At 40.3% G+C, this 22738-nt stretch overlaps 1 protein-coding gene across 1 annotated transcript in view; it reads left to right on the top strand.

The window, feature by feature from the left end:
• DPY19L1 (dpy-19 like C-mannosyltransferase 1) overlaps positions 1-22738 on the top strand; it is a 75468-nt gene that overhangs the window by 8107 nt on the left and 44623 nt on the right. Inside the window, exons 2-6 of the mRNA XM_060195833.1 lie at positions 7139-7163; positions 7875-7962; positions 9477-9614; positions 14086-14206; positions 15002-15095. Coding sequence (XP_060051816.1) covers positions 7139-7163; positions 7875-7962; positions 9477-9614; positions 14086-14206; positions 15002-15095 — 466 coding nt within the window. The remainder of the gene's footprint in view (positions 1-7138; positions 7164-7874; positions 7963-9476; positions 9615-14085; positions 14207-15001; positions 15096-22738) is intronic.

Here is a 22738-nt window from a genome sequence, read left to right as displayed (position 1 = left end):
AGGAAGTTGTGGAAGGTGAGTAAAGTCCATGCACACTGCAGGAAGTGGAGGGTGAGTAAAGTCCATGCATACTGCAGGAAGTTGTGGAGGGTGAGTAAAGTCCATGCACACTGCAGGAAGTTGTGGAGGGTGAGTAAAGTCCATGCACACTGCAGGAAGTGGAGGGTGAGTAAAGTCCATGCACACTGCAGGAAGTGGAGGGTGAGTAAAGTCCATGCACACTGCAGGAAGTTGTGGAGGGTGAGTAAAGTCCATGCACACTACAGGAAGTGGAGGGTGAGTAAAGTCCATACACACTGCAGGAAGTGGAGGGTGAGTAAAGTCCATGCACACTGCAGGAAGTTGTGGAGGGTGAGTAAAGTCCATGCACACTGCAGGAAGTGGGGGGTGAGTAAAGTCCATGCACACTGCAGGAAGTTGTGGAGGGTGAGTAATGTCCATGCACACTGCAGGAAGTTGTGGAGGGTGAGTAATGTCCATGCACACTGCAGGAAGTTGTGGAGGGTGAGTAAAGTTCACGCACACTGCAGAAAGTTGTGGAGGGTGAGTAAAGTCCATGCACACTGCAGGAAGTTGTGGAGGGTGAGTAATGTCCATGCACACTGCAGGAAGTTGTGGAGGGTGAGTAAAGTCCATGCACACTACAGGAAGTGGGGGGTGAGTAAAGTCCATGCACACTGCAGGAAGTTGTGGAGGGTGAGTAAAGTCCATGCACACTGCAGGAAGTTGTGGAGGGTGAGTAAAGTCCATGCACACTGCAGGAAGTTGTGGAGGGTGAGTAAAGTCCATGCACACTGCAGGAAGTGGAGGGTGAGTAAAGTCCATGCACACTGCAGGAAGTTGTGGAGGGTGAGTAAAGTCCATGCACACTGCAGGAAGTGGAGGGTGAGTAAAGTCCATGCACACTGCAGGAAGTGGAGGGTGAGTAAAGTCCATGCACACTGCAGGAAGTTGTGGAGGGTGAGTAAAGTCCATGCACACTGCAGGAAGTTGTGGAGGGTGAGTAAAGTCCATGCACACTGCAGGAAGTGGAGGGTGAGTAAAGTCCATGCGCACTGCAGGAAGTGGGGGGTGAGTAAAGTCCATGCACACTGCAGGAAGTTGTGGAGGGTGAGTAAAGTCCATGCACACTGCAGGAAGTGGAGGGTGAGTAAAGTCCCTGCACACTGCAGGAAGTGGAGGGTGAGTAAAGTCCCTGCACACTGCAGGAAGTGGAGGGTGAGTAAAGTCCCTGCACACTGCAGGAAGTGGAGGGTGAGTAAAGTCCATGCACACTGCAGGAAGTGGAGGGTGAGTAAAGACCATGCACACTGCAGGAAGTGGGGGGTGAGTAAAGTCCCTGCACACTGCAGGAAGTGGAGGGTGAGTAAAGACCATGCACACTGCAGGAAGTTGTGGAGGGTGAGTAAAGACCATGCACACTGCAGGAAGTGGAGGGTGAGTAAAGTCCCTGCACACTGCAGGAAGTGGAGGGTGAGTAAAGTCCATGCACACTGCAGGAAGTGGAGGGTGAGTAAAGACCATGCACACTGCAGGAAGTGGGGGGTGAGTAAAGTCCCTGCACACTGCAGGAAGTGGAGGGTGAGTAAAGACCATGCACACTGCAGGAAGTTGTGGAGGGTGAGTAAAGACCATGCACACTGCAGGAAGTTGTGGAGGAAAGGAGTGATTGAGATAGCTGGGCTTTGATGCTGTACTGCCTTTCATCTTGTCTAGGGTGAGTATAGTGAGAGAATTGCAGCCTCAGGATCAGGTTCTCAGAGGAATTCCCAACACTGAATGCTCAGTAAGTACTAACTTCCTTGTCCTTCCTTCAGGGAAAATAAAATAAGAAAAGGTCAGGTATAGTGATAAGGAGCTGGGAAGTAGAAAGAAAGGATAATGGGAATGACAGAAAGGGCCTGGGGATCCGAGGAAGTATGAGGCACAGGGGCCATCCTATTAGGCCATCTCAGAGAGCTGCCTTTCAAGTCCTTAGATCCCATTGAGTACCAGCTTAGAGGTGTGTTAATACGTAGTTGTCCAGCCAATACATTTCCCCTGGATGGTCATCCAGTAAGATGGAAATTTGGGGATCTGTGAGCTGCTTACCTGGAACGGTCCCTGCTTTAACATAAGCACTCCTGCCCAGGTTCAAGTCCAGCCTCCACCACACCTGGAGAAACTTTGGTGTTTCCTTTCCTTCTTGTCCTTCGACTTTCTCTGTGTCAAACAACCTAGAGTGATCATACGTGGACCCTACAGAACTGATACACACATGAACTTGCAAAACAACAACAACAAAACCCCCCAAAGCAAAAGCAAGCAAACTGTTTCTCCCACTTGTGAAAACTGTGGCGGTTATCTTTGGGAGGTGGGAATGTGGGGACCAAGAACTCTGATGATGGGCGTGGTCCACACCACACCATGTGCACCATGTAACCCTCCAGTCCTGCAGCCCACTAGCGTCCTAAATCAAGACAATAAGAGACAGCCTAGAGTGATGAAAAAAACTAGCAATATTTGGGGTTTTAAAGAGTTTTTTCCTCTTTCAAAGATTTTATTCATGAGAAAGGTAGGAGAGAGAGAAAGAACCAGACATCATTCTGATACATGTGCTGCTGGGAATCGAACTTAGGACTTATCATGCTTCATCCACTACGCCATCTCCTGGACTACATGGATTTTAAAGTGTTTATTCAGTGTTTATTGCCACTTTTCCCCTCTAAGTGTTAGTGTTAAAATAATTTATAATATCCAAAACATTTATTATTACTATTTTTAATTTTGTTTGCTAGGACAGAGAGATTGAGAGAGGAGGGGGAGATAAAAAAGGAGAGAGGCATAATGCTTCTGGGTCCATACTCCTGGAGGGATAAAGAATAGGAAAGCTATCAAGGGAGGGGATGGGATATGGAATTCTGGTGGTGGGAATTGTGTGGAATTGTACCCCTCTTATCCTATGGTCTTGTCAATATTTCAATTTTATTGTATTTTTTAAGTCTTTCTTTAATATTTATTTATGAGAAAGATAGGAGGAGAGAGAGAAAGAACCAGACATCACTGGGGTACATGTGCTGCCGGAGATTGAACTTGGGACCTCCTGCTTGAGAGTCCATTGCTTTATCCACTGCACCACCTCTCAGACCACAATATTTCCATTTTACAAATAAAAAAAAAAAAGGGAGACAGAGACACCTGCAGCCCTGCTCCACCACTGGTGAAGCTTCCCCCCTGCAGGTGGGGAGTAAGGGCTTGAACCTGGGTCCTTGCCCATGGTAACGTGCACTCAACAGCATGTGCCACCTGCTGGCTCTTCTGAATATTTTACTGTTAAAAGATACAACAGAGGGGATTTAAGTATGTGCTCAAATAGCTAATGTGATCCATTTAATTTGTGTCACTATTGGAATATAAATACCAATTCTTGATTGATTTTTGGTCTGAGACTTGGCAATCAACACTGAAAACTAGTACTATTTTATTGTATCCGTAAATGCATTTGAGTGATGCTCAACTCTGGGTGACTGGTTGTTACAAGTTTTGTGTACTTAGTCCCTTAGGTTGTACTAGTGTCTCTTAAACTTTATGATTAAGATGCGACATTTTCATAGAAACTGCAAGCCTGTGTATGTGAGTGATTCTATGTGAATATTGCTTTTTTATTCAGTGTTTTAGTCTTAAATACTTGCTTTACTAGTTCCCTTTTTTAGTTCTATTTTTTAATCGGATAGGACAGACTGAAGTGGAGAGGGAAGGGGGAGACAAAGAAGGAGAGAGACAGAGAAGAGACACCTGCAGACTTACTTCCCCACTCGTGAAGCATCCCCCCTGCAGGTGGGGAGCTGGGGTTCGAACCCAGGTCTTTGTGCGTTGTAATGTGTGCACTTAACCAGATGCACCACCACCTGGCCCTGTTCACTAGGTCATTTTTTACCATCAGATTTTTACCTAAACCATTAGAACATTAATTAGTACTCCAGGGAAGAGTCTGCTAGTTCCCTTTTCAGTCTATTATAATGACTATTCGTCATCAAATTTAGTAAAAGTTAACTCCATTTGTAGATCAGAATCTTTATGTGGTCTGATAGGAGAAACTTTTATTTATTTATTTTTTGGTGGATGTTGAATGGTGAGGCTGTTGTTGTCCTTAGGTGTACAGTTTCACATCTCCCCAGAATAGTAGGTGTCTGCACACTCATTACCCTTCCACCAACCTTGAGTCGAAAGTCTTCCAGTGGATTGAAGGGGACATCCTCAAATACTTTTATTTCATTTTGTCACTGGGAATTTGGCTGAAGCTCTTTAGAAAGCTTTCAATATGGGTTAACCTCCATTTAAGACTAAGTTGTACTTTATACTCTGCAATCAAAAAAGATGAAATCGTGTCCTTTGGGACAAAGTGGATGGGACTGGAGGTGATTATGCTTAGGGAAATAAGTAAGAGATGAAAGAACTCTACCGGTGGTTTCACGCATATGTGGAATCTAGACATCAGAGTTACATGAACTTGCGAAAAACAATAATCACAAAAAAATCCAAAGAAAACAGATGCAAGCAAACTTTTGTGAGAATTTTAGTGGTGGGTGTGGTGGGGACTATACATTGTAATCTTATAATATTATAACAAACTATTAATAAGAAGTAAAAATGAGAAAAAAAGAGTAAGTTGTATTTTTAAAACTTGCAAGTCACTTTGGATTTCAAATACATTTCTCCAGATAAATACTGTTACAAGACTGAGGCTATAGAGTGTGGAGTGGGAACTGAGGCTATAGAGTGTGGAGTGGGAACTGAGGCTATAGAGTGTGGAGTGGGAACTGAGGCTATAGAGTGTGGAGTGGGAACTGAGGCTATAGAGTGTGGAGTGGGAACTGAGGCTACAGAGTGTGGAGTGGGAACTGAGGCTACAGAGTGTGGAGTGGGAACTGAGGCTATAGAGTGTGGAGTGGGAACTGAGGCTACAGAGTGTGGAGTGGGAACTGAGGCTATAGAGTGTGGAGTGGGAACTGAGGCTACAGAGTGTGGAGTGGGAACTGAGGCTATAGAGTGTGGAGTGGGAACTGAGGCTATAGAGTGTGGAGTGGGAACTGAGGCTACAGAGTGTGGAGTGGGAACTGAGGCTACAGAGTGTGGAGTGGGAACTGAGGCTACAGAGTGTGGAGTGGGAACTGAGGCTACAGAGTGTGGAGTGGGAACTGAGGCTACAGAGTGTGGAGTGGGAACTGAGGCTATAGAGTGTGGAGTGGGAACTGAGGCTACAGAGTGTGGAGTGGGAACTGAGGCTACAGAGTGTGGAGAGAAATTAAGACTTGGAGTGAGGATCCTAGCTCCAGGTAGTTCTTGTCATTTACTATCTATTTGAGGAAATAACTTCTCAAAGGCCTCAGTTTTTCATTTCTAAAATGGGAATAAATACTTAGAGGATTGAGAGACTCACGTGAGAGAGCTGGTGAAGGGGCTCTGTGAATTTTAATTCAGACACCAGGCTGCCCACACTGTCACCTCATGGTCCTGTCCTTACCCTGAGAAAGAGCAGAGGAGCGAGAAAGGCTGTGGGTCTCTAACATTCTAGCTAACTGGAGGAGACTCAGCTGAAAAATCTTAAATGCAGGCTAGGGGGCTCTTCCCACAGATCTGGATTAGGAGAGCGTTCTAGGAAGGGGCTCAGGGATTCTGAGGCCAGTGCTAGATAGGGGCAGAGGAAGAGATAAGGAGAGAAGGTGAGTCTGGCCGGCATCCTGATGACACCTGGAACCTGGTGACTAAAAAGAGAGTTAACATACAAAGCCAAACACATTGTTGAGCAATCATGGACCCAAAGCTTGGAAAAGTGGAGAGGAAGTATTAGGGAGGTACTCATTAGGGAGGTACTTCCCTGGATTGAAGACACCACCAATGTGTCCTGGAGCTCAGCTTCCCCAGAGACCCATCCTACTAGGGAAAGAGAGAGGCAGACTGGGAGTATGGACCGACCAGTCAACGCCCATGTTCAGCGGGGAAGCAATTACAGAAGCCAGACCTTCTACCTTCTGCAACCCTCAATGACCCTGGGTCCATGCTCCCAGAGGGATAGAGAATGGGAAAGCTATCGGGGTAGGGGGTGGGATATGGAGATTGGGTGGTGGGAATTGTGTGGAGTTGTACCCCTCCTACCCTATGGTTTTGTTAATTAATCCTTTCTTAAATAAAAAATTAATTAAAAAAAAAAAAGGAGAGAAGGTGAGAGAGGGCTGGGCTTCTGTGCCAGAAGCAAATGGGGCTTAGGGGTGGGGGTAGATAGCATAATGGTTATGCAAAGAGACTCTCATGCCTGAGGCTCCAAAGAAGTCCCAGGTTCAATCCCCCGTACCACCATAAGTCAGAGCTGTTCAGTGCTCTGGTATTTCTCTCTGGTGTCTTTCTCTCTCTGCATCTCTCTCAAAAATAAAATAAATAAAATACTAAACAACAACAATAATAACTGCAACAACAATGAAAAACAACAAGGACAACAAAAGGGAAAATAAATAAATAAATAAATATTTTTTAAAAACTTAAAAAAGAAAGAAAATGGGGCTTGGGAGACCTTGAAGGTTGAGCTCAACACTGAAACAACTCGCTTCTCAGTTTGTTCCCCATTTTTATCTGCACGCTGACTGGTTGGGACTGCTGAGGGCCAGGCATGGGGCATTTTCTTAGAACACAAGACTTGGTTGTGTGAGGAAATAAGGAAGATAGTAAAGAAGGAGGGTAACAGCTGATTGCGGCTGACAGGAGGGGGGACGTCCTAGGGAAGTGAGCTGGGGCTGGCCATGTGCCAATCTACCCCTACCCCCAGGCCAGGTATGCTGAGGTGTGTCAGGGTGTCCCAGGGCCTGTGATCCTGTATTTGTCCTAAGAGTTCAGAATACAAATATAGCAGGTGTTATAGTGGAAAAATAGGGTTGTCAGTGTTATGGTCCATCAAGACTATAGGAAGGATTGATCATTACTGGGATACATTTAGAGAAAATCAACAACAGTATTTTCTGTAGGCGGGCCCTAAGAGTCTGTCATTTACACATCTGTGTAAACATCCCAGGCTTTGCCATGCTTATCTTTGCAATCAATCCTTTTACTGTAAGATGAAAATATTCTTTATGGTAAAGTAGTAATTACAATTTCTTTTTTCTTCTAGCTGCCTTTGCAGCAGTGTTGCACTGGTAAGATTGTTTTTTCTCATGATATACTTTATGCAAATATTTGTAATTTTTCAAATCTATTTCCTATATATGTATGTACATATATATCAGTGTGAGGAGGAATATGTATTATGATTATTATTTTTTAAATTTCTTTATTGGGGAATTAATGTTTTTCATTTGACAGTAAATACAATAGTTTGTACATGTGAATATGTATTATTACACGTGACACATTTGTCCGGGAAAGTAGCTTAATTGACAAATCAGAGTAAGAATAATGTTATTTTTAGTAAAAAAGAAATCCATTATTAAAAAGGCCATATTTAAAATTCTGCCTCACTTAACATTAATATAGTGTTCATGTTGAGAGCAAGATTAATTTCTTTAATCTACTCCATAAGAGAAATATGAATTTTATTAATCAGACATTTATGGAATGGTAACCCAATAGCATTTATAGTTTAATGTATCATCTCCTGTTGTACTTAAAATATTATTATTCTGCTTCATTTTGATTTTAAAATTTAATTTGATTGTGTCTTTTCATAGGAGCTTGAGTAGAAATATAAGGCAGACATAGAAATATTTAGTAGAAATAGTAATAGCAGAAAACATATGAACACCACTGTATTGGAACCTAATTAGAAAACTACCTGTAAGTTTATCCTTTTATTTTTCTTTGGAAAATACTAGTGCAAGCTCCGTAATGTTTCTCCTTTGTCTCTGCAGGAGCCACATAACACACCTCTTTGAAAATGATCGTCACTTTTCTCACCTCTCCACACTGGAAAGGGAGATGGCTTTTCGCACTGAAATGGTTTGTTTCCTTTGGCTAGCTTGTTGTAGTATTTTAAGAACCTGCTAGGATTTTTATCATGGAAACTTGAGAGATGTTCCAGAGTAGCGCACACAACTCCCTCTTCCCCACCCCTCAACTTCAACAGCAAGAAACACGTCCAGCCCCATCTTTGGTTTTAAAAGGATACCTGATTTTTCATTTGTTCTGTCCATGTTTTATATATACCTCAAAGGAAAGTACATTTTTGTTAACCATAGTATCATTCTCATACCTGAAATCAGTGATCGCTTATCGCTAATATCATGTTATTACTGATAATGTCAATTATATTACATATTATCAAATTGAATGGACAGAGGAATTCAAAACATTGGACAGATTATCAGTTGACCTTGAAGATTATCAGATGACCTTGAAGATCTTCAGGGAATTCAGGACTTGTCTCTTCTACTGAGTGAAAGGAATTACATTCCTTCATAGGTTTCTAATATTTGCTCTTTTTTTTTATTACATCCAAACCTTGATTATGTTTTCTACTTAGCATGTCAAACTAAAGTGCTGTGATATCTATCCTTCAAAAAGGGGAGATAGCCTCTGTCCCACTCCCGTTTCCACCACCCTATTCCCATGAAGTGTTACTTATACTGAACTGATAGGATGGAAAATGTCTGTAAAATTTTCCCACCTGAATGTAATTCTGATGCGATACATTGTGTAGCTTTCCTTGTATATTATTTTCATTTTTCCATATAAATCTGAGGACTAAGAAGTAAATAGTGCCACGTGTAGGATTCAGTTAAGCAGTCGAGAGGAACATATTTTGGCTAGGAAAGTTTATTATTATTGTTACTATTGCTATTACTTCGTGGTAAATTTCAGTTCCATAGTAAATCATACATTTACCCTGCTTATTAGATAGTCTTAAAAAAACAAACACACACCTGTCCATGTGGGCTGTAGGGGTCTCTAAGTTATTTTTGAATGTTGAAATGATTTTTGAAGTCATTTTGAACTTTGTTATTTCAGTCAAAACAAAGTCTGCTAAAATGTGTTTTTTTACAGCCTAAGGATTTTCAGTGATAAGGAAGTTGTGAAATTTATTACAACTGTTACTTGCTTGATTGCTTCTCAACACAGTATATTTTAGGTTTTCTTTTTTAAAAAAAATATTTATGTATTCCGTTTTGTTGCCCTTGTTTTATTATTGTAGTTATTGTTGTTATTGATGTCATCGTTGTTGGATAGGACAGAGAGAAATGGAGAGAGGAGGGGAAGACAAAGAGGGGGAGAGAAAGATAAGACACCTGCAGACCTGCTTCACCGCCTGTGAAGCGACTCCCCTGCTGGTAGGGAGCCGGGGGCTCAAACCTGGGTCCTTATGCGGGTCCTCACGCTGGTCTTTACGCTTTGTGCCACTTGCGCTTAACCTGCTGCACTACTGCCCAACTCCCATGTTTTAGGTTTTCTTTGCCCTAATAAAAGGCCTAGAAATGATGTATTTTGATTATGACTACAACACGTGTTTGTTTCAGGGACTATATTATTCCTATTTCAAGACTATTGTGGAAGCACCTTCCTTTTTGAATGGAGTGTGGCTGATTATGAATGACAGGCTGACTGAATATCCACTTGTCATTAATACATTGAAGAGGTTTAACCTTTACCCTGAGGTAAGTTACTTTTCCAACTGTGATTGAAAAAACATTTGGAAGCAAAGATGTAATTCAGTGATTATAGAATTTTCATGAGTAATTGTCAATTTTATTTCATTTTTAAAAAGTTAATATGCATCATCCCAGAAAGAAATATGGAAGAAGATCATATTAATTTGGGAGCAGCTTTAACTGATTATCTGGGATCTGTTAATAATATTGTGTTACTTTTAGAACATGTGCTTATAGTATTTATAGCGAGAGGCCATCATTACTTTTATTCATTTTTTTAGAAAAAATTTTGTATTATCTTTATTTATTTATTGGATAAAGACAGCCAGGAATCAAGGGGGGAGGTGGAGGGAGAGAGGGAGAGAGTCCGAGAGACACCTGCAGCCCTGCTTCACCACTCTGAAAGCTTCCCCCTATAGATGAGCTCGAACCTGGGCCCTTGCTCATTGAAACATGAGCTCAACCAGGTGCACTGCCACTCAGCTGCCCGTCATTACTTTCAAATCTTATTTGACAAATAATTCTTTTGTCCTGTCCGGTATTCTCATTTAATAGAATTAGGGGTGGGGTGGAAAAGGCTGACGCCTGGACACGATAGAAAAAGGCCAGAGATTATTAGTAAGTTTCCTGTTCTTTCCATTACCATCTTTCACTTTGACACGCTGCAAAGCATTCTCCAGGGTGAAGATGATCTTCTCAAGGTCATTCCCTTGACTTGATAGCAGGTGTTCTTACTAAACACACTTCCATTCTATTGCCCCATTATTAAGTGGATACTGCAGAATAGCATGTGGCATGATGCCAGGGGATGGCTGCTGTGATTTCTGTAGGTTTCCAAACCCAGACTCAGCCCTGACCCTTAGTGGGATTCTCTGGCCATCATTTCCCAAGCAGGGAACAGAAGCATTGAACTGAGAGACCTATGAATCAGTTAATAAGGAGATAGAGATGACTAAATAACCAGAAAAGTACTTTGTAGAACTACACGCATACATTTTATTTTTTGAAACATTTATTTATTAACATGAGAGAAGCAGAGCATCTCCCTGACACATGTATTGTTGGGGATTGAACATGGGACTTCATGTTCATAGTCCCAGAGTGCTAGCCATTGTGTCACACACACCCCCCCCATTAGCAGACACTTAACAGAAATGGTGTCACACATGAAAAATTGGATTACATAGTATATTGTTTTTTTTTTTTTTTTAGGAATATATATAGCCTTTTTTTTGTCATGTCTTTTTTTTTTGGTGCCTCCAGGGTTATGGCTGGGGCTCACTGCTCCTGTAGGCCATTTTCCCCATTTTTGTTGCCCTTGTTGTTATCCTTGTTGGATAGGACAGAGAGAAATTGAGAGAGGAGGGGAAGACAGATAGCTATAGACCAGCTTCACCACTGTGAAGCGACCCCCTTGCAGGTGGGGTATCGAAGGCTGGAACTGGGATCCTTGCGCAGGTCCTTATGCTTTGTGCCAAGTGCACTTAACCCACTGCGCTACAGCCTGTTCCCTCATGTCATTTTCACAGCCTCATTTTCTTTTTTAAAGACTTAATGTCCCCCCACCCCCGCCCCTGGCTCCCCACCTGCAGGGGAGTCGCGGTGAAGCAGGTCTGCAGGTGTCTGTCTTTCCCCTCTCTGTCTTCCCCTCCTCTCTTCATTTCTCTCTGTCCTGTCCAACAACAACGATATCAATAACAACAGCAATAATAACTACAACAATAAAACAACACGGACAACAAAGGGAATAAATAAATATTTTTTAAAAATCTTAAAAAAAAAAAGACTTAATGTTTTCACTTGTTATGTGAGGGAGAGAGAAAAGACCAGAACATTGCTCCATCATGCACAGTGCTGAGTACTGACACCAGGACCTCACCTGAGTGAGGCGTGTACTCTTCCCACTAAGCCACTTACCTGGCCGTGCACGTCATTTTTAATAAGTGTATGTGCCGTGTACCATTGTCGAGCCCTTCTGATAAGGACATTTTCACTGTTCTCAACTCTAAATATTCCAAGGCTGCAATAAGTACTTTTTGAACTTAGACACCCGTATGTAAAAAGAAAACAAAATGCACTCATAGAAAAGAAGGAAAAACCCTATAAATTTGTTGCTGTGAAAGTTTATTTACCAGAATATGCACTTTATTTGGGTACCTGTTGCCATAATGTAGACAGGCTAAACTAATAGTTTTTAACTCGCACTGTTTTTGAAAATGCATGCTTATCAATATCCTTGCTCATTTGATAGGCAAAGAAAAAAAGACCCTAAAATTATACTCGGTGTTGTATATCTATATGTGTGTATTTATGTGTATTTCATTCATTGTTAAAATGAACGTTAAAATACACTTTTATTTTTTAAATAATTGAATAGCTTTTGCCTATATTTGTTAAATTTTATATTATGTGTAGGATGCCAGTACTGTGGTATCTGGATAAGACATTTTCCCTAACATTTGTTTGCCTTTACATTTATTTAAAAAAAAAAAATTCCCCCTGCTTTTATGTGAGTATGATAGACTAGAGCACTGGTCAATTTTGTCATAGGACAGTAACAGGGATTGAACCTGGGACCTTTGAAGCCTTAGGGATGGAAATCGTGTGCTGTAATGCTGTGTGAACTCTGGGACCTTTTATGTTTGATGGGCTCCTTTTCTGTATAGAAGTGCCATTGCATGAAATTTTTCTCTAAACTCTGTTAATGAGAAAGAGAGGGGGAGCCCTCAGAGGATCACCCTGTACCATGTGATGTTGTGGGTCCGACTCAGGGCCTTATGCTTGAGAGTTCAGCCCGTGCAATACTCTACCACCTCCCAGACCACCTCAACCCGCACTACTTTCATTTGTCTATCTGTCCTTTGCCAGTACCACACTTTAATTATTATAAAACATCAATTTTAATATCTGTTAAGATAGTCCCTTCAGTTACATCCTATTGATCCCCTCCCCCCACATAATAACTTTTAGATCTGTACTTGGGCTTTTGTCTGGCGCTTATTATGTTTATGAATTAATTTGAGGGAGAATGCACATTTTAAAAATTGGATCTGTTGAACAAGACACAGTATCTATTCAGATCTTTTTAAGGCCCCTTAAAAGAATTTCACAACTTTTGAAAACTATTTATCTTTCATGTTTGTTGTTGGATTTTATGCCAACCCAAGAGTGAGCAGCCATCTGGTCTGCAGGCCTTTTATGGCCCTCACGAGCATTTGATCTGGTCCAGTCAAAGCAGCCACAGGTGGGACCCTAAACTCCACAAATCTAGGAGCTATTTCCACAGAACTGCTGTTTTTTTTTTAAATTTCTTTATTGGGGAATTAATGTTTTACATTTGACAGTAAATACAATAGTTTGTACATGCATAACATTTCCCAGTTTTCCATATAACAGTACAACCCCCACTAGGTCCTCTGTTATCCTTCTTGGATCTGTATTCTCCCCACCCAGCTAATTTTTTTTAAAAATTTTTTTATTGGGGAATTAATGTCTTACATTCAACAGTAAATACAATAGTTTGGACATGCATAACATTTCCCAGTTTTCCACATAACAATACAACCCCCACTAGGTCCTCTGTCATCCTTTTTGGACCTGTATTATCTCCCCCTCCCCCCCCATCCACCCCAGAGTTTTTACTTTGGTGCAATTCGCCAATTCCAGTTAGAACTGCTCATTTTTAAGTCACTTATTCTGTACGGCCTATAAATGATGTTATAAATATCCAAATGGCCCTTGGCAGAAAAAAGGTTCCCACCCCTGTTCTTTTTTTTTTTTTTTTTTAATTTTTTATTTAAGAAAGGATTAATGAACAAAAACATAAGGTAGGAGGGGTACAACTCCACACAATTCCCACCACCCAATCTCCATAACCCACCCCCTCCCATGATAGCTTTCCCATTCTCTAGCCCTCATGGACCCAGGGTCGTTGAGGGTTGCAGAAGGTAGAAGGTCTGGCTTCTTCCCTGCTGAACATGGGCGTTGACTGGTCGGTCCATACTCCCAGTCTGCCTCTCTCTTTCCCTAGTAAGGTGTGTCTCTGGGAAGCTGAGCTCCAGGACACATTGCCCAACCCCGTTCTTATGTATGAGTGAACAATTGAAGACTAGCCAACAAAGAATCCATGCAGGAATTGTTTTTTTAAAATATTTATTTATTTATTCCCTTTTGTTGCCCTTGTTGTTTTAGTGTTGTAGTTAATTATTGTTGTGGTCATTGTTGGATAGGACAGAGAGAAATGGAGAGAGGAGGGGAAGACAGAGGGGGAGAGAAAGACAGACACCTGCAGACCTGCTTCACTGCTTGTGAAGCGACTCCCCTGCAGGGGGGGACTATGCAGATTCCTTAAAAAGTGACCAGGTAAATAGTACAGAAGGGAGAATTTAATAATTACATAGTATCTCAAGAATATTCTTGTATGAAACTATAGAAAATATCTTTTTTAATGATACCTATTTTTTTTTTTCAAAAACAGGTAATTTTAGCCAGCTGGTACAGGATTTATACCAAAATAATGGATATGATTGGTGTTCAAACCAAGATCTGTTGGACGGTGACCAGAGGAGAAGGACTCAGTCCTATTGAAAGCTGTGAAGGTAAGTTTCTTTCTGTGATAGTGTCTAAACTTAAGATAAAAATCACAACAATTATATTGAGTCTGTAAGCAGACTTACAATTGGGAAGGGCATATCAGGGCTGCATTGATTTCAGATTATCAGAGACCTCTGTTAGTAAGACTCAAGTGACTGAGAAGACCAGAGCTAACTAGGGACTGTGTGTTCACATTCTGGCTCCTTAGCTGGCTTGACCGCCAGCTAGATGGTTTCATTTTCAGCCGTCCGCTGGAGTAAGTACATGTCTCCTTTCCCATTAACTTACGCTTTAGTATAGCATGATAGTCGGGCTTCTTACGTGGAAGCTCAAGGCTCCAAGCTGGACAATGCATGCCTCTTATGACCTAGCTTCAGAAGTCAAATACTTCAAGCTTCTGTCCTGTTCCGTTGAAACAGCCACACTTGCAGACACCCATTATGGGGAGAGGAGAGATTATGCTGTGAGTCAACAACTATATTGTAAACTGTTACCCCCCTCACCCCCGCCCCCAGCCCTCCAGTAAAGTAGAAACAAAAATCAGAACAAAGACTATATAGCTCTATAAGGAGGGAGAGTGTCAGTGAATTTTTAGCCCTCTTAAAACAGCTACGGCTCTTACCTGTTCTTGGCTATGCTCTATCCATAGTCATGTAGTCTGTGCAGATATGAGTGAATCCAGGCAACTATTAAATAAATATAGCTGGCAAGTATTTTCAAAATAAATACATTTACTGGAAATTTTTAGACACACACAAAGTGGTTGATACGTAGAATATTTGTTTTGTTTGCTTTTAAAGGATTGGGAGATCCTGCATGCTTTTATGTGGCTGTAATTTTTATTTTAAATGGACTAATGATGGCATTATTCTTCATATATGGCACGTACTTAAGGTAAGATTACTTACTGAGAATATTGTGGTGGGGCTTAGAATAATATACTAGGACAATAAAATAGTGGCATCATGTAATGTAATGGTTAAGTTTCATAACAATGGTATTTTTCACATATCAGCTTTGAGATTAAAATTACTTCCTGTGTGGATAATTTCACTATTGGTGTGGCGAGCCAAACTGAAAATAATTTTTAGAGAATTAAATAGAGCATGGCAGGGATATTTGTCACATTTTAAATATTCAGAGGCACTTGAGCATAAAATTTACATACTGTATATGTAATATATAAAGGAGTGTACCTCTCATTACTAAGTTGTGTTAATGACTCTTATCTTGCTAACAAAATATAAGCATGTTTTATGTAGATATTTTGTAACTGACCCAGTTTTTGAGCAATATTTCTAAAATTATATAAGAAAATAAATAAATGATAGGGAAAAAATAGTTATGCAAGTAGACTCTCATGCCTGAGGCTCTGAGGCCTCAGTTCAATCCCAGCCCCACCATAAGCCAGAGCTGAGCAGGGCTCTGTTCTTTCTGTCTTTCTCTGTATCATTCTCTTAAAATAAAATAAAATAAAATAAAATAAAATAAAATAAAATAAATAAAATACTAGAAAATAAGAACTGAGATTGTTTAGTAGTCCAATTAGGAATTTATAACAACGTTGAGTTTGACCTTTTAAATTTGGAAGTTTATTTATTTTTTAATTAATTAATTAATTTTGCTTTCAGGGTTATTGCTGGGGCTTCATGCCTGCACTATGAATCCAGTGCTCCTGAGGCCATTTTTTGATTTTTTTTTTTTTTGATAGGACAGAGAAATCGAGAGGTGAGAGTAAGATAGAGATAATATCCTTACATGCATTTAAAAGAACAAGGAAGTGAATTCCTGTGTCATTCACTACTCACATTAAGAAATTATTAGTTATGGGGGCCAGGTGGTGCACCTGGTTGCACTCACATTATAAAGCACAAGGGCCCGTGCAGGGGGAAAGCCTTGTGAGTGGTAAATCAGTGTTGCAGGTGTCTCTCTCTGTCTCTCTCCCTCTCTCTCACCCCTTTCTCTCTTGATTTCTGGCTGTCTCTACCCAGATAAAGACAGTAACAATAAAATAAATTACTAGTCATTACCAGAAACTTGGCGGTCATTTAAAATTCCTCCTTAATGCACTTCCTTCTCTTCCCCCATACTTCAAAGGAAACAACATCATAATATTAGGTAATTTTCTCCTTTTTATTAAAAATAAGTTGCACACACACACACTCTTAAATATGGCATATTGTTTAGTTTTTGAAAAAAATAGACAGCACAGACCTGGACGTTCAAGGAAGGGGCAGTGTTGCCATTATTAGATGAGAGTTCCTAGGGGAAGATAACAGAACAAGGTCTGTGGGCAGTGAGCTCCAGGTGAATGTTAGGAACTCACTATCCTGGAGAGGGCCACGGAGTTGCCAGGTGTAGGGGTGGCTAATTAGGGCCCCATATCAGGATGAAAGAGTTAACAGGCGGGTAGATAGCACAATGGTTATACAAGAGACTCTCTTGCCTGAGGCTCCAAAGAGTCAGGTTCAGACTCCTGCAGCACCACATACGTATCAGAGCTGAACAGTGCTCTGGACAAAAAAAGTTAACTAGGCCTTTTATCACTTACACTGGTGAGTCAGGTGGGTCAGTTACGAGTATAATTTTACTCTTGAGGAAGCCTTGAACCAAAGGCTCTGGAGGTTTTATGAGCTCTTAGGTGAGTAGAGAAACCATGAAGGCTTATATTGGAAAAGTAGTAGATACTGAATCTGAGTGGGGAAAGTTCTCTCCAAGACTTCTTTCCCCTTGTGTGAGGAACCCTCATCAGAAATAGCTAAACAGGACTTCTTCAAGCCTTAGAAATGGGGCCTAAAATGAAGGTATCGGGGCCACGCTGACAGATACGTGAAGAGGATCACTTAGGGGTCTAGCAGAAGTGTCCTCTATCAGGTGAACTATTTCCTGGGCTGCTAGGAGGTCAGTTTACTTTGATACTTTGAATGTTTGAAAATGTCATTGTTTTGATACTATATTTGAATATTACTGTTGCATGGATTCAACCTTTTCTGAATATACTGACAGTGTTTTTCCTTGAATTATGATGGCATCTTCTAACCTACTTTTTTATATCTTCTGGCCTTCATCTCCCATGCTAAGCTACCTTAGGCGCACTGATCCTAGGCTTCATGATATGAGTGGAGGGCACAGTGAAGCCTTGGATGGGATGTCTAAATTGTAGGCAGAACTTATGAACACCAAATTTTCATGTAATTTGAATACATGATGTAGGGAGAACTTAAGTGACTGTCATTTTTTCAGTTTCCCTTTGGACATACACTGAAATACAGAAAAAAAAAATTTTTTTTCAAAGTTGTAACTGGAAGGTGAAGTATCTTGCCAGACTAACTGAAAGGAAATGTTGTAGAATTTCTAAGAAGTGGAAGGACAGGAAGGAGAAGATCAAAATGAGTTAGACACTGTCACCTTCCTGAGATTATTATAATGTTTGCAAGTCACCTAGATTATTATAATGTTTTCTAGTCACTAGGACTGTGCCTCCCTTCAGAAAACATCTTTAATTGCATGATGTAAATACATAGCTAAAAAAAAAAAAAAACAGTGGTCTGGAAGGTGGCTCAGTGGGTAAAGCATTGTGCTCTCAAGCATGAGGTCCTGAGTTCAATCTCTGGCAGCACATGTACCAGAGTGATGTCTGGTTCTTTCTCTCTCCTCCTATGTTTCTCATGAATAAATAAATAATTAAAAAACAAACTAACAAACAACAAAAACCTTACCTCGTGGTGGCCTTATATGAAAGGCATCATTGTCAAACTGCCTTTTTCCTCAGTGGACTCATCAAGACTAGTCCCTTTGAAGGTTTCAGTCTTTACTTATGAAGGAAATTTTATTCCATTTTTATTACTTTCCTTTGTATAAAAATATACCACTTAGCATGTACCAGGCTTGAGTGTAAGTTCTATGTAGTCACAGACTGATTCAGTTCTTAGGTGACTCTGTGAAATAATCGATGCAGATGAAGGAACTGGTGCATTAATGCCTTTCCCAAGTTCATGTAGCTAGCTTATTGTAGTCGTTATTTTAACAAAGACAGAGGCTGCAGAGTGCAGGCTTTCAACTGTTGCAGTCTTCTTTCTTTATGAATACATTTGAAATGTTTTTTCAATAGTCGATTCATTTATCCTCACCTTTAATTTACAGCTAAAGATCTTAAGGAATGGAGAAAGAGCTGCTTATTCTCTTTTCAAAGAGAACAATACTATATTTCATTGAAAGATTGACCTAAAATGTTTTTTTAAATGTTACTTAGAATAATTTAAACTTAGTTTTCTCTTTTATGAAATAGTTGGCTCTCTGTGGAGTCTGAGGTTTCCATGGCTTTGCTACTCTTGTCCACATTGTTTGTGATTGATAGGTCACGGTTTCTTCTTTGTTTGTAATATTAGCCTGGATCAGTATCCGGCTTCACTTTGCATTCTCTTACGCGTGACTTTGCAGTCATTCTCAATTCCATCAGTTAATTCTTCTTCAGCTAATTTTATTGATGCTTTAAATACACATTGGAACGAAAGGTAACATACTGAGAGTGGTATTTCTGTTTCCATGAATGTCTATTTTGGAGATTGTACATCTCAATTCCGCATCCATATGGAGTTGCGCCTATGAAACCATAGTTTTGGATGGTTTAAGAGTTTGTGATATTTCACTCTGCTTTTTGAAAAGTTTCTTAAGCCAAAGTTAATAATAAAAAAAAATACTGCTTTATTTCCTTTGGTAGTAAATAAGAACATCTGTTTTAATGAAGCAGAACACTTTTAAGACTTTTTCCCCCTGAGTTTCTGACAAGTACTAACAAGCCCTCAAATCATCTTATGTAACTTTTTTCAGTTACTGTATTTAGCAGTCAAATGGGTCTATTGTCTATAGTCTTCTCTTTTTCTTTCTTTGCTTTTTTTTTTTTTTTTTCCCCCAGGGCATTGCTCAGCTCTGGCTTATGGTGGTGTGGGGTGTTGAACCTGGGACTTCTGATCCTCAGGCATGAGAGTCTCTTTGTATAACCATTATGCTATCCACCCTCACTCACCAGAATGTTTTTAAATGTAATTTTCAGAATTTTGTATGAATATACATGACTTTGGCTTTATTTGACTCCGTAACTAAACACTGGCAGTTTTGTCTGCCCTATCTCCTTTCCATTTTTTTTTCCAAATCTTTGAAGCTTGAGTGATTGATTTTACCATATAAATCAGCAGTTCATATCTACATAACCAGGTTCATGAAAATATTGCTCAATGCTGAGTCAAGTAGCACACGCTTGTTAGTCTAAATCTATTTTGCCGTTAATTATTATCTAACATTTTGATTTCCATGTGTTGATAATTCACATCTCCCACTAAAGTGGAAAACACTTCCTTTATACTTCGCCAAATGTATGAACTCCATTATTTTGACTAACTCACCTCCTTCACCACCATCTCCTTTCTGGAGCCCTCTGGCTGGCTCACCCTCTCATCTTGCTGCTTTTGGCCTCTGTCATCTTGAATCCTGTAGGCGTAGACTTGTTTATGCTTTCCTTCTGACAGCTTACATCTCTAGGCAGCCCTCCAGGAGGGCATGGAGTTCATTTCAAGAAGTATTTGTCCAGCTGTTGGGCAGGAACTCAGAGAGTAATGTGCAGGACTTGCATGCCCAAGACCCCAGGTTTCAGTTATTGGGACCACGTGTGCTTATCCGTGCTCTGCTCCTCCCTCAATAAATAAACCTTTAAAATTTAAAAAAAGAGCGAGATTATCTTTTTTTTTTTTTTTAATTAAATTTACTATTGGATAGAGGTGGAGAAAAATTGAAAGGTAAGGGGAAGATAGAAGGAATGAGACAGAGAGACACCTGCAGCCCTGCTTGACCACTTATGAAGCTTTCCCCCTGCAGGTGGGGACCTGGGGCTTGAACCCAGGTCCTGTGTACTGTAGTGTGTGCACTTAACCAGGACTTGCACTACTGCCTGGCCCCAGACATTATCTACTATGGTGAGATTTTATTTATACATTGGACTGTTACTTTGATAATAGAATTTTAGTTTTCTTCAGACTTGTTCTACTGTCTTTTAAGAGTCCGGATAGTTTTCTAAAAGTTGTGTTTTCCTAAACCCCCTCCAGTAGTTTTAGATTCTCTTTGTATTTCAGTGTATTAAAAGTGATGATGTGGTGGCTTGTGTTTGATTGCTTTTATCAGATACTCTATGGAGTCTGTCCTTTTGTACAGCTCTGTCCTTCTGTACAGTCTTCTAGGGGAAACCGTCAGATTTTATATGATGACTTTCTCTTCGTCAGTGTCCCCCCCCCCCATACTATTGTTTAGATATTAGAACATCTGGATTGAAATGTAATTTTCATAGATTTTTTCCTCCTTTATTTTGTATGTTATGCTTTATTGTCCTTCCTATGAGATTTCCAGTTCTCCTAATGAACTTGAAACTTTTCAATTCCGTCACTATGGAGGTGGTACAGTGATTTGGTTTAGAACTTAGAAGTAGGAGGTATTGGATCCTGGGGATCTCATATGCCAAGTGCTACTCTGGTTCATTCTTAGAGGTAGGCAGGAATATAGATTAGTCAATCTTAATTGTTTTTTTCTTCTTGTGCTTCTTACATGGTTTCTATTACCACTTGGTCTCTGTTGAATTTGTATTAGTCACTTTCCCCCCATGGTTTCTTACAGCCTTTAGTTCTGCAATTATATTTTAGAGTGAAGCAGCTTGTCAAAGCTGAGTGGAAGGTTAGAAGGTTTGTGGGACTTAATTGCTAATGGGTTATACTCTCGAAAGATCAAATTGTGGGGGGATGGCTCATCTTGTAGCCCTTTTGTTGCCCAGCCTCAGTAGTATCTGCCTAGGGCCAGGAGATAGGATTAGAAAGTCATGGAGGCACATAGAAATATATATATATATAGTCAGGCGGTAGCACAGTGGGTTAAGCGCACATGGCGCAAAGTGCAAGGACCATTGTAAGGACTCGGGTTCGAGCCCTGGCTCCTCACCTACAGAGGAGTCATTTCACAAGCGGTGAAGCAGATCTGCAGGTGTCTCTCTTTCTCTCCCCCTCTGTCTTCCCCTCCCCTCTCCATTTCTCTCTGTCCTACACAACAAGCATGACATCAACAACAACAATAATAACTACAACAGTAAAACAAGGGCAACAAAAGGGAAAATAAATAATAAAAAAAATTTAATATATATATATATCTTTAAAAAATTTTTATTATTTAATATATATATATATATATATATATATATATATATATATATATTAAAGCCAAGCGGAGAGGACATAAATAGGGAGGGAGACAGAGAGACACTTGCCCCTGGGTTTATCTGTTTATTTATTTATATGACACTATATGCAATGTGAATTCACACAGGGAACAAGCTGGGATGTAATGACATCATCTAGGAAGATCTGTCTTGCAGAAGAGGATGAATGCTGTTCTGAACTAGAATGGCAGACACGGAATGGAGAGAAGTAGAGAGATTATTTGTAAGACAGAGGTTTGATTGACAGGCAGTTCTGGTTGTCTAACTTTAGAGCAGAGACAGTTGCACTCTGATAAGCTTTTCTCAGTGGTACTGGACAGAGTTAAGAAGCTATGAGTGCCTACAGGAAGAAAACCAGCTATGAATTACTATGGAGAATGTTGTGAGATGACAGCTGTGAAAAGAACAAATCAAAGAAATTAATCCAGGGGGACAAGGATTCAATCAAGGCCCAGGAGAACTGTCTGGTGGTTCCTGGCTCACCAGATGCCCTTGAACCATAGAGCAGCATGCCATAGAAATGGGAGAAGTGTTTCCTTGGAGGAGAATGAGGCTTCAATGCAGGAAGGGTGAAGAAGTGTCTGTGTTGACGCTGAGGACCCTGCAGGGAGGAAGCTACAGGGTGTTAAATCCTACAGGGCATCACAGGAAGCAGTGTGGCAGCTAGGTCATAGCAGAAGCCACCCTGACATGATACGATGGTGCTGAGCATATAACCAGGAACCTACCCCGTCTGGACCAGTGGCTCTTTAGCCCCTAACCACACTGCCTACCCCTCAAAAAAATGACGTATATATATATGAATGCCTGATTGGGCTGTTGAGTGTTTCTTTAGACATTTCACACTTGAGACTGGAACAAATTTTAAATTTAGTTATTTTTAAATCATTATTTTTAAGCATTTACACAAGAAAATATAGCCAGTTATTTAGGATAGTTTTTAAATGAGCCATGATTTATTTTTTTTCTCTTTTCATATTGAACTTCTGCCTGTTTCACCTTTTTTTGGTAAATAGAGATGTAAAAAAAAAAAAAAAAAAAGAACTCATAAATGGAGCTACCAAACTGTGATTATTGATTTGAATCTGTGTCACTTACAGAGGAAAGAAGAGAATTATAGAACTGATAAATGTGAGAGCTTGAAAGTAGTTTTGAGATTTGTTACATTTTTAAAAAATTCCCTTCCAAGGAAAGAGCCTCACTCAGAAGGTGAGTGAGAAGTGGGAGTGCATGTGGTAGATGTTTAGCAAGCTAAGAATGCTCTAAAATTGTACAATGGGAGTTT

The sequence above is a fragment of the Erinaceus europaeus genome, chromosome 8 (assembly GCF_950295315.1).
Source record: "Erinaceus europaeus chromosome 8, mEriEur2.1, whole genome shotgun sequence".
NCBI classification, from domain to species: Eukaryota; Metazoa; Chordata; class Mammalia; order Eulipotyphla; family Erinaceidae; genus Erinaceus; species Erinaceus europaeus.
Note: the sequence above shows the minus strand (reverse complement) of the source record. Positions and strands in the feature narration are given on the sequence as shown.